We start from the raw sequence: 12,927 nt of genomic DNA, 5'->3' as shown, positions 1-12,927 counted from the left end.
ATTGGCATACCTTGTAATGTAAATGTAAGCTCCTCCAAGCAGGACAGAAATGATCACAACAGGGATGAATATAGCCAGTGCCATGTTTCCACCTTCTAAAGAGGTCTCTGCTGCTGCTTCTGCCACTGGGGAAGAACAACACTTCTGGTTATTCAATTACTTTTCCATGTAATATTCACCTAGTTTCATCACTGTGTGACCTTTAGAAAATGCAATTTAATGGTATGACATTCTTATAACAAACAATAGGTGTCAAACCATCCTTTTCTCTTCTATTCTGTTCTAATCCTTGTAAGTTAACATCTCCTTTGCTTCAAGAAGGCTAACTATATAGCTGTACCATTGTATTTAATTCAGTGCCTGAGGTGCTATATTGGTTAAAATATTGATGGTTATGGGAAAATTATATTGATGGGAATGGGAAAATGATTTTTATTGTGCTTTAATTTTTGTACATTCCGTTTCCTTTTTGTTCATATTCATTTTTTCTGATAACCCTATAATGCCATTTTCACCACAGTATAAACACACAGTACAAGTGTTGATAGCTCCTTATAAACAACACACTTTAATACCTCCTCCAGTATCCTTGACTAGAGATGAGCAAAGTTTTTTGGCAGACATTGATTTGCAGCGAACTTGCGGCATTTTGCCATTGGCGAATTGTTTTGCGAAACTTATGTGGAAATTTGCTGCGGACAAATTTGTTGTGCGTCAAAAAAGTTGCAGTTGCGTCAGATTGGGCACGGTCACGCCAAAAAAGACGCAGACGACAAAAAAGATGCGCTGTTTCGCGAATTTTCTTGCCGTTTTGCAAATTTTTTGGCAAATCTAAACGGGACTATGCACTTAATTTGAAATGCTTCCTGACCAATACAGTACAATATTAATTTTAAACAGTTAGTTCAGAGTGTTAGTTGGACTATAATTCTGGAATCAGAATTTCAGTGGACAAATAACAATTTTCCAGTCTTAAATGGGCAGTAACATGCTGAACATACTTTTTGCCTATTGTTCTCATGAATAATCTGTTTTTTTTTTGTTATTATCTTAACAGGGCAGACAGGGAACTTGAAGTTACTCCATATTTGGTTCTTGCAAGGTGGATAATTAGATAACCCTGTTAATCTTAAAAATACAAAAATATGTGTTTTGTGATTAAAAAGTATTTTCAGCCCAAGCCCTATCAATTAAACACATTTCTTACTGAAGTTCTGATTTAGAATTATAGTCCAACTAACTCTCAGTATACAATATATTTTCTTGTATTTCCCAGTACTATAATACATAAGGATACATTTGGGAGCCAATTAACTCTTGTTCGTATTATTATCTTTTTTCATGAATCAAAATTTTTGCACTAAATATTGTAAATTCCAATAGTGAGGTTAAAAACACAAATTTGGGATATTTATTAAAAGTATATAATATTATATTGTATGTACATTATGTCAATGGGGCTACAGTATCTTGCACATTTAAAATATTTAATGACTTGTTATACCCCTGTGAGAAAATATAATGCAGAATCTAGATCATTCTACTGACGGCCCCTTTAGAGGAGGTCGGATATATGGTTCTATAGTCAGAGGTAAGCAGAGTCCAGGAAAGTCCAAACCAATGTGAGGATCCTGTGAATGATTAGCTAATGCAAATCTAGATCCACAGAGGCCATTACCCCATAAGGATACCAGGAGAGAGCAAGCCGCTACTTTTGTTTTGTGAGTACTGCACAGATGTATTATTGATATTAAATGGGTTACTGTTTAAGTACTACTGCTTCTTATTGCATTTTGTGTCCTGAAATTGGATAAAGCATTAAATAATGCTATTGTGCTATCCTCCATATATTCTTACAGGAAACATTTTCTGAAATTATTTTTTTGAAAAATAATAATAATATATAATTATAAGAACAAGAAGAAATAAGAAAAAAAGAAGAAATGTATGGAAATGCTATTTTGAAACAGATAGCCAGTGAAACGTAATAATTTTGTCAAAAGAATGAAATTAGGTTACCTTGTAAGGCATGCTCAAAGCGATCCTGAGTGGCTGAGTGAGGAAAAACATAACACATATTCATTATTTAAGATTTTTACATTTTAAACACACTTCATAAGTTAAATAATTGCAACTACAACCAACCTTTGGTTTTCAAATACACCAGGCTAAGATTTACTATAGTTCTTAATGCAAAAAAAAGTTGGCTGCTATTTAAAACCCTGAATGTAGAGTCTGGGCAATTTCACTATTACACTGGCTGTCATTCATCAACCCATTGCTGATTAATGTGGCTGTTCCTTCTTGAAGTCCAATCTACTTGCATCTAAGATGCAGTCAGAATAGTCACATTAGGCAGTAATGGAGTTTGATGACTTGAAACTCCTCCTATTACTCAATATAAACACTCCATAAAGTGCTCAGCAGACTCAATTATGTTGAAAGACTGATGCAAAAAACCCATACTAAAATGCATTTTTACATGATGTAACCCTCCATTACCCATGCAATATAACCAGTTCCATCAAAAATGAACAGGGAAATGTGGGTTTCCAAACCTGATATATACAAATCTTTCTGATATACTGATCTCTCTGATATACTAAAATCTATATTAGTATAATATAGCTTCCAGCTCATTATTTTGCCATGAAACACATTATCAGTATATCAGTAGAGAAGCAGAGCAGAATGGGAGAGGCTGAAGGTTGCCTGTTACACTTGATAGTGTGCCACTAGCGATGAGCAGATTTTTTTGGCAAAACTGACATGAGAATTCGCTGCAACATAAAAATTGCAGAGGGAGAAAAAGTATAAAAATGTGTAAATACTTCACAATGTATAACAATATTTTACTTTAAAGCAAAGCTTCTTGGTATCTGTACCACCAATGGAACTGACGAGCTAGCATATACAATGTAATACTTCTAGCAATGCACCGGTAACATGTATCTGATCATGTATTTGATCAATACCTTTACACATAGGGAGAGGCCCACTCCACTGGGATGGCTGACCAAGGATGCATTTAATGGTAACTTCTCCCATCAGTTCAAATCCTTCATAACACATAAATGTCAGTGATTCCCCAGGAAGATAGAGCCTCTTGTAAAGAATTTGGTAGCCATTTTCTGGCAATCCTGGGTTATCACAAGCAAGGGACTCCTCCGCTGGAAAGATATAGGAATTGTATGAGATATCAACATAGGCAAGAATCATAAACTTATTCTGATTATGCTAGGTTTTGAAAACTTACATATTTTGACATAATTAGGATATATTTCTATGTATTCATTGGACAATGCTATTGAAGTTAAATTTGTTTTGCATATTGTTAGGCCATTTTTAGAGTGCCAGTGGCAATGCACATTCTCATTATGTTCTGGGCTGCTGTTGAGAAGCTAAGCTTGGGGGTGATCAGAAATCATACTGGTTATTATTCAGTTGTTATTCAGTTGTAATGTAGAATGCACTGTTACTGCATGCTGCCACATAATGTCAATCTGGCAACTAGGCAATCAGCCTTGTGCATTAATTTTATATTATATGAATACAGTATATTGTGAGTTGCTCATCTCAGGTAACTGACAGGAGCCCAGAGTGTGTTCTTAGAATCATCAGAAATATGGGGAGCTACTGAGACAAATATGAAAGCCCAGGTCTTCATTACTGAAGAGCTGTGGTGGTTTTCCGCTCATACATAAGAGGGTTTTTACAAAGTGCAAAAACAGGTGCAAATTACCATGTTTTTTGTACACTTACACCTTGCCCTACATGAACATATAGCTGAATTCAGGGGCATCATTTAGCTGCTGTATTATAGTCGCTGACACTGGGCTCTGCACCTAGAACCTCATTTTCAATCCACTGCTGCAGAGCACAGTTAGACCCAGGTTGAAATTGGTTTCTAAACAAGCAGTTTTATGAATGGACAATTTAGTAGGTGCCGTTTGGTGGCCCTTAGTGCTCTAACACTTGCATCTAGTGTCATAGTATCTGGCTCTTAAGGTGTATTATCTGAATTTCTTCTTTAAATTTGTGTGGTTAAACTGAGTTGCTATTTTTTACTATTTTAGACAAACCTACACAACAAATCTTTTTGTATTTTGCTTAGCATGAATATTTCCAGTTCATCCAGGACCTACTCTGTGAGATTAATTTCAGTTTCAGACAGTAGGTGGAGACAACCACTCATAGTATAAGGCTAGGAAGCACAAATACAAATATTAACCTACCAAATAGATTGTATTCACATAATACAAATATAAATAATATATTTGAACACTGTATTGTGTCTTCTTATGGAGATGTCTAAGTTGTTGTATTACAATCAAACTACAATTTCCTGTCCCAAACCTGTTAGCAACCTGTTTGCTGTAGCAGAGACATGGTGTAGCCCCCCCCCACCAGTAGTTATTGTTCCTGAGTGCCACTGCTATTTATAATTCTAGATTAGGTAGTGGTCAGGATGGGGGGACCAGTTGAGCTAGAGAAAAGTCATTGCAGATGTGAAGGAGCTGGGGGTTGTTGAAGGTCACTCATACAAGTGCTACACAAAACTTAACAGGGGTTCAGTATTTTGCTGTTACCTTTATAGCTGTGAAGCCTAACCTACAATCTTAATGAAAATACTCCTGTAACCAGATCATAAGAAACAGTGCAATAAGGAAACCACATTTAATCATGTAGTTTTCATGTATGATCATTAGATTTATACTAGAATCTGAACAAAAGAATGCAATTGGAACCTACAAACATAGATCTGTTGCAGAAGTTGTGGCCTTGGACCTTACTGCTTTTGTGATTGTGGGTAATAACAAAAGGACAAGAATGGGCTGGTCTTAAAACTACAGTTTTTTAATATCATATTGTTCTTGCTAGTAAAAACTGAAGGGGGCAAACAAGCAATGGAGAGTCACAGTGGAGTTTCACTGAAATAGAAATGTAACACTCCTATAAAGGGCAAAAAAAAATGTAGTTTGAGTAAAAAAGCAAAACATACAATTTAACAGGATAAAAACAGACCTTTTAAATGTTGAAGCAAATAAAAGGACAGAAAAAGTTACATTTGCGGACTCCAACATAGCAACAGTGTGTAATTATATGGGCGGTCCCTCTTATTGATTTCTTGACTATCTCTTTGATGCAGCAAACATATTTTGACAGCTGCAATCAATGTGTTTAATAGATCTGCTGATATGACAGAGGGAGAACGTTGATGAGTCAGTGAGAGAGAAACAAATCATTTTTCACTCAAGGTACATACTACTGTTTGTTTTACAGAGACTTTTTGCCTCTGTGACAGCCTTTAATCATGGGCGCACAATTTGTGTCCTCTAGGCATAAAAGCACATCAGGTTTTCAGTTCACTCTACTTAAACACCTTTTTTTCTGTCACAAAGGAAAAATATGACCAGTAAATTACATGATTTTACAGTCCATGAAATGCTAAAATAAACTAGTTGTTAAGATCATTTCATAGTGCTTTCTCTTCCTCTGCTTGTTTCTTGGGTGTATGTTTGGGTTAATAAATAACCAGTCTAATGACCTTTATACATAATTTTTGAATAAATTATTTTTTATAAGACAAAGTATGGTGATCTAAATTACCCTTATATGGAAAAACACAGTTCCCGAGTATTATGGATAACAGGTCCCATACTTGTATAAGATCAAATGCAATTATTATAGAATACAGCTGTTTAACATTGTGGATGGTATAGGCCCTAAACATACAGATACATAATAACAAACACATACAGTAGCATTTGTGGGCACTCCATCAGAGGAGCACCCAATGGTGAAAAACATGGGGAGCCATGGGGTAATGGAGTGCTGTCTGGAATGATAATATTAACAATGTGCAACTTATAAAGGTTTCATGTGTCTGTTACTCTGTTTGACATTGACGTTCTCTATATCCTCTATATCTCTGAGACATAAAGTATTCTAAATACTAATTTATGCCCCGCAAAATACTTACAGACACAGTGTGGGATTCTTGACGTCCAGATGGGTGTCCCAGTCTCCCTGCTGTAGCAGGTTAGTAGAGAACTTCCTTCTAGTACAAAGCCTGTGTTGCACGTATATTGAATAGTGGTCCCAACGAGGAGAACTGGATCTGAGATTAAACGAGTGGAGTGTTCCACCTCTCCGGGATCAGTGCAGTACATGACTATAATATAAAGATGACTTATTAAAGGTTGCATTGAACCGGAGCTACTATGTTAATCACCTGCAATTATGAGTGTAAAGTAGTACATGACCTGTAGCATACCAAAATCTCACTGGATTCTTTAGTTCTTTATGTGTTAAGGTCTGACTAAGTTGAAAATGCCTACTATAAGCAGAGGTACACACACACACATATATATATAAGCCTTGAGAAAGGTCCCAACTGGGACCAAAACGTAACGTTGGCTGTATGTTCCTACTGAATACATGTTTGGTTTTTCACTAAAAATCCCGGTGTAGTTGATTTTTTCTGGACTCTATGCTTTTTACCGTGCACCTGGGTAGAATTTATTGAAGCAGTGTGCCACCTTATGGATACATTTATATATATATATATATATATATATAACTGGATGCTGTGGGTTATACTGCTTGTTTAAAATTGTCATTTATTTTTAATTGAGCTCTCCTGTCATTAGCACATAACTGAAATGTAACTAAAAAAGGGGAAACATTATAACATCATAGTAAACACCATAGTAAACATATTACTTACTTTTCTCACAAAATGGTGGATCGCTGCTCCAACTAAGATCCCATTGGCAGGTCAGGGTTTCACTTCCCACAATATCATAACCTGGGTCACACTGATAGGTGATCTTGGCCCCTCTGACCAAGTCTGTGTGGGATGTGGTTTTCCATCCATTTTGAATCTCAGGTAGGTCTGAGCAAGAGTCGTTTCTGGACACCTCTAAATGTCAGAGAAGAGAAATGATTGCCTCCGATCTTCATCAGGGACCATCTCATCAATTTAATATAAAATAATCTCTCTATGTAAGAGAATTCTGTTAAATTGTGTCCTGAAAATATCCCTTAATTTAATGTGTCACACTACACAGTAAAAAGGACCCAGACTGTGACATTGATAACTTTGTTATTAAGGCTAATTAATTTAAAAGTGTATGCTATCTGTAACTAATAGTTAATTAACACCCATTGATTAGTAGATTATAAGAGAAAACATTAATTCCATCTTCCTTGCATTACTTTTTCTCACATTTAATTAATTCAGAGAAATGCAGCCTGCGGTTCTTCAGCTAATGTCATATGTATATAGATACAAAACAGTGTACTAGAGATTAATGTTCTAAAGGTGGCCATACAAGGGCCAATAAAAGCCTGTGTTTGGGGCCCTCAGATAGGCCTGCTAACCAATATCTGGCCAAAAATTGGTCAGATGTCGATTGGGCAGGTTTAAAAGTTCTGTCGGGGCGAGGAGCACATCAGCTCATTAATGTGCTCATTGTCTCAATAGCCTGCATCCCATGAATGGACTGAATAATCAGATCAACGTGATCTTAAGGTGGACATATTGGAGAACGATCTGCTTGTTTGGGGACCTTGCCAAACGAGTGGATACTTCAGTGTGTGGCAAGCCTTGTACTGAAATAAAACTCCCATTTGAGAATTGCCCCTCCACAACTGATTTGTGTGCACAAGAACACAGATACTAGTGGCTTGCCATTGACAAAGGGAATTGATAATTCAATACTGAATAAAGTGTTGCCAGGCCCATTACTTTGTAAAATTTTCCAAAATAATTCAGAAAAGGTCCCAGAATAATCAGAATGCAGGGATTCATTATATGATCTTACAGTTAAATAGATAAATTTTTTCCTTCATTCATTCATTTGGCATTGTTAATAGCTGTCTAGGTCAGAATATTTCATTTAGGAAACCATGTGATGGTAACAGTAGGGAAGAAAGACAAGTGAAATATTTGAAAGGGGTTCTCTACTCTAGCAGCAGTTGATAGCTGATTAATATATACTGTATACACTCATAAATGTATTTTCTCTTATTGTCTGCCTCTGGCATTTTTACATTCTTAATATTATAGAAAATAATAAATACAAATATAGAGGCTTAATTTGGGGTATTAAAGTGATTTGTGATTTGTTTGTTTTTTACCATAAATTATTATAAAGGCTTAGCATTAGATTAGCTTCAATTGTGAAACAATGAACAGGCATGTCAATTGTTTTGGAATATCATATTTGCCAAACACCAACATTAGGTGAGTGATTCATTTATCTCTACATCTCTATATATCTCTATATCAGTGCTTTGCTGAACTGCATGAAGGTCCATGCAAGGGAGAATGCCAAAAGTATACATTAGTTTGTCAAACTCTGGTACAACTGAACCATGGTTGATTCACCAAAATGTAAGTATAACGTAAGTATAAATTAACTCATTTTTTGTTCTGAAATTGGACTAGTGGGTTACATCTTTAGGTACATTTGTGTAGGGGTCCATCTGATCAGATGGATCAGTCCAGTTTGGTCATCCATGTGTGTATAGTAAGTTTGCATAACTTTTATGTGTGTAGCGAGTTCCTTCCATGACCTGTGTGAATGTTTCTGTATAGCCACAGACCATTATACCATCAGCTTTAAAGTTAATATCCCTTATGTTGAAATTTTTGTTCTTGTAGATTTATTATTTGTCTTTGACTATTTAGCTATATATGTCAGTCTAGAGATCGTTTTGTACAAAATCTTCAAAAAAATATTCTCTGTTTCTGGGATTTATTGCGATTTAAAAAAACCAAGGAAGGCGGTCCATTATGACAAACAATCTTATCTACAGGAGCATCAAGAAACAATAACTATGATTGATTGAAGGTGAGTTATGGCTAGGTATATAGAATGGAAGCTGTACGATTTTACTTTTCCATTAATTCACGGTAAGTGAAGTGAGTCCCACACCCAAAGCAAAGTGTTGGGATATGTACCCCTACATTACACAGCCGATTAAGCCTTTTCCCCCAACTACTCACACTTTTAAGAGGGAGAAATACCTTTTGACTGGAGAAGGTTAACAATGACTTTAAACATGTTTAGATCAACTTTAATATTACTTGTAGTTATGTATGTTAATTAAAAGCACCGAACCACAACTAAACACATTTTTAAAATCTGGATCACAAGAAGTTTTCAAACATTAAAGGAACACACATTGTGCTAAAATATCTAGATTTACACTATTTCAAACAGTCATCCAATTTTGAATACATTGTAAAACATTAGCTTATCTGGGGTAGCGCATTTAAGGAAATGCTCAAAGAACTGAATTCAGCAGCATGAGTAATACTTGTCTGGATTTATCTCCAGATTCCTTTGCAGATTCTTATGGAGATAAAACACGAGACAAGTTATTCTTTTGCAACTTAATCTAAAAGAATGGTTTGTGGAACCAGTCCTCTTCTCCTTCAACTAATTAACTACTATTACCATTACGATTTCACTACTTACAAAGCACATATTGTAGCTAACTAAATAATGAAATGTTGCATTCACCTTTATTTTACATATAAAGATAGATCATAGACCATAGCAGAATAATCTTCACAATCACAAAACAACAATACCTTCTTATTTTGCATGGAAACTGGATTTATAGGTACATTATTCTAATTATTTTTTTTAAGAAAATCAATGTTTATAATCAAATTAAATGTATTTTAATAATAAATTATTAATTTATGTGTATTTATTGTATATATGGGTGTACCTCTATAACAATAAGGGCCGGCCTTGTGCTTAGGTATTTACACTATTTAAGTGCTTTGAGGCCCCTTAATAATTTAAAAGTAAGGCTGCTGAATTAAGCCAACTAAAGGGAGATTGATATCAGTCAAATATGACCTTTATTAAAATATATCTAACTAGATATAAACACTGATGCTGTTAAAAAAACACACACAAAATGTATCCCCTTTAAACCTTTCAGTGTTGTAAATTATAAAATCTATGGCACTGACACGTATGTACCGGCACCCTAAATTGTATGTGGAAAAATCCATTGCTAAGAAATGTGTGGCGTTGATCCCAACTGCCACAGTTGCCACTCAAAAGGTTTAAAATAATTCATGCAACCCTTCTGCAACACTAACCACAATTCTGCCATGACAGCCTTGTGCTTATATTATGTATAAATAACATATGCACTGTCAATAGCAGTTTTGTGTCTTAAAAACACAATACAAATACAATGTATAATCTACAATACCTGCACCTGTCATAAGATATTAATTGGAAGAGTATGAAACATGAACAGATGAAGTCCAACTAATAAAGAAAATACTGCTGTCTGGTTCCTAGAGTTATCAACCCTAGCAAGCATACAAGCAGTGGTTTGATTTAAAACTAATAGCCCCATGCTAACCAACTGTTGACATCCAATCCTGTTAATTTCTTGTATGGAAATTACATAAAAGGTACATGAAAAGCAGAAATTAATAATTATAAACAATGCAAGGTGAGGAGTAGCTGAAAAAAGTAGAGCTGATGGCACAGTTTTTCTTCTGGTGGAGAAACCACTGGTCCTGCCTCCATCCACAATGTTTGTCTTCCAACATGAGGTTTATTAAGACCCAATCTGGGTGCAATCAGGTTTCAGTGCTGTCTATGCACACATGCCAGGGGCAAAAGGGGTTCAAAACTGCCTTTTCTCTAACAGCAGAGCAAGTTAAAAGTTTACTATTAGCCTAAGCCCCCTGTTTACAACCCTCGGTCCCAATTGACCTGCAGTGTACAGCCATGTGTTAAAAGGTAAATGTTTTAGGAATGGATCCCCAACTTTATTTTATGTGTGAGCCACACAAGCATGTTAAAAATTATTTGGGGATGCTAAATAAGGTCTGTATTGGCTCTATGTAGACTGCTAGCCTGCAGGAAGCTCTGCTTGGAGTCTGTATGTGTATGAAATTTAAAGATGAGCACCTACTTCAAGGCCACTGGGAGCAACATCAAAGAAGGCAGTGAGCAACATGTTTCTTATGAGCCACTGGTTGGGGATCACTGGTCTAAGGGAAAAGGGCCTTTTTACTGTCTAGACTATACTGGCTAGACTATATGTTCTTAGTGCAGTCTGCACCTGCCACTCACCCTCATATGCACTGTTATTTGCAAATGAAAACTATCTGACCCATAGAGCAAAACCTTGATTTATACTGTTTCAGGTGCCTACAAAAAGTCTACTTATGATTCTTCTGTGAACCAGGTACTAAAAGATGATATGGATGGACTACTGCTTCACATGATTTTTATATTTGATAACCAGCCCATGCATATATTTACTACTATAAAGTTAATTTTATCTAGAAGAAGGCTTTCAATTTAATACTGTATGTCATTTTCCTTAAAATGTTTATTACATGTCAGGGTTGGTTTCACATCAGTAGGTACAGTAAGGGGGCGAAGTGAGTGTCAGTGAATGATGTATGAGATTTCATCAGTTATATTAATATTAAAAAATGACTTCAGCTGCTCATGCCACAAAGATAAGCGCAAAAAGTATAACGCTTTACATTTCTCACACTCCTTTCAAGGTTTATTTTGTAGAATAACTAATTCATAGGCCACCTATATAGTTTATGATAAATCCTTGTCCTTTCCCATAGATCAGCCCAGCAGGGTCCGAGTGGAACTGGATTGACAAATCAGGGGAGGAGGAGTAAAGTTTCTGTGGGCCGCTGTTTCCAGTGAACTGTCCCAAAATCTTTGATGTGATCTCATCTCCATCATAAATGGTTAGTATGTCATTGCTGCTCAAGTTCAACCTATAAAAGAGAAGCACACAACTGCTAAATCTACTTGCACCATAGCAGACATATATAAGCATTCAGTCATAAATATTGTCCATTGTAATTAGGTATCTTTATTTAAATGGGTAAAAAAGAAGAATCAAGGTTCTTTTAAACACAGGCAACATACAGAGTTTTTAATCCATGCTAAAGGCTACTTTTATTCTTTGTATATTATTGCATTCTCTTTTCTTCATTTTTGGTTAGCCTCTGTTATGCTTTCAACTTACCAGATCCCTGTACTTTTAAAAGTGTTTTTATTTTATTTGAATAGTCTAAATATTAATGGCAATAGCATACTATGAGGGCTATTTACTAACCATTGGATTTTTTTTCCTTGATACTGATTTTTAGCAGTAAAAGTCACAGAAAAAAAAGTTGTGACTTTTCCGAGATTTACTATGCTTCAAAACAGCTGAAAATCTGAATCCAAGAATTTGACAACTAGTACTTGCCAAGATCATGTAGAAGCCAATGGCAGAGGTTCCTTTACTTTAATGGAAGATCTTTTTTTTTTCAAAACTTTTGTCTCAAAACTTGGGTTCTTGACGCTGTTTTTTTTGTGCGATAATTCGAAGTAGAGGTTTCGGTGCAACTTTTTCTTGCACAGACTTTTCATATTGGATTTTTTTAGCAAATGCAGACATTCAAGGAAATTAGTTTAGCTGAATTTTAAAATGAACAAAAAGAAAAAAAGAGAAATTATTTTATTGTTTTAGTAAATGTGCCCCTATGTGTTTCAATCACAATTTTCCTTCAAGGTCTTTTTGCCGAAATCGTTCTTGTCTCGACATAAAGTCTTAGCAGAGGGAATAAGGCTTTTATTGGGGACTGAAGTTTATGATGAGGAGCATGAACAATGTAATTATCCAAAAAGTAAAAATGTACAAGAAAATATCTCTAAAATGTGCTCATGCTCTGCTCTTCAGCTGCAATATGCACAATCCATCAAAAATATTTTAATATTAAGTTTCCTTATAAAATAGGGTGGTTGTGAACAAATGCATAATGCAGAGCTTCTTGTGATTTATTCTGGCCCTCCATATCAATTTTTTACAAGAATGCTTCCAACAATAAGGGCTTGTAAACTGCTAATCTCATTT

At 35.4% G+C, this 12,927-nt stretch overlaps 1 protein-coding gene and 1 long non-coding RNA gene across 3 annotated transcripts in view; one reads left to right on the top strand and one right to left on the bottom strand.

Annotated features, from left to right (window-relative positions):
* Nucleotides 1-12,927, bottom strand: part of sez6l (seizure related 6 homolog-like) — a 162,674-nt gene that overhangs the window by 16,884 nt on the left and 132,863 nt on the right. For both annotated transcript variants that reach the window (XM_002932087.3, XM_031891968.1), the window contains 6 exons: nucleotides 11,604-11,800; nucleotides 6,731-6,925; nucleotides 5,984-6,175; nucleotides 2,976-3,170; nucleotides 2,020-2,052; nucleotides 11-125 (listed from right to left, as the gene is read on the bottom strand). In XM_002932087.3, coding sequence (XP_002932133.3) covers nucleotides 11-125; nucleotides 2,020-2,052; nucleotides 2,976-3,170; nucleotides 5,984-6,175; nucleotides 6,731-6,925; nucleotides 11,604-11,800 — 927 coding nt within the window. The remainder of the gene's footprint in view (nucleotides 1-10; nucleotides 126-2,019; nucleotides 2,053-2,975; nucleotides 3,171-5,983; nucleotides 6,176-6,730; nucleotides 6,926-11,603; nucleotides 11,801-12,927) is intronic.
* On the top strand, nucleotides 1,677-8,813 carry LOC105948288. The gene is made up of 2 exons (XR_004219867.1): nucleotides 1,677-1,721; nucleotides 8,298-8,813. It is a non-coding gene; the product is annotated as an uncharacterized LOC105948288 (long non-coding RNA).

The sequence above is a fragment of the Xenopus tropicalis genome, chromosome 1, assembly GCF_000004195.4.
Source record: "Xenopus tropicalis strain Nigerian chromosome 1, UCB_Xtro_10.0, whole genome shotgun sequence".
Classification (NCBI taxonomy): domain Eukaryota; kingdom Metazoa; phylum Chordata; class Amphibia; order Anura; family Pipidae; genus Xenopus; species Xenopus tropicalis.
Note: the sequence above shows the minus strand (reverse complement) of the source record. Positions and strands in the feature narration are given on the sequence as shown.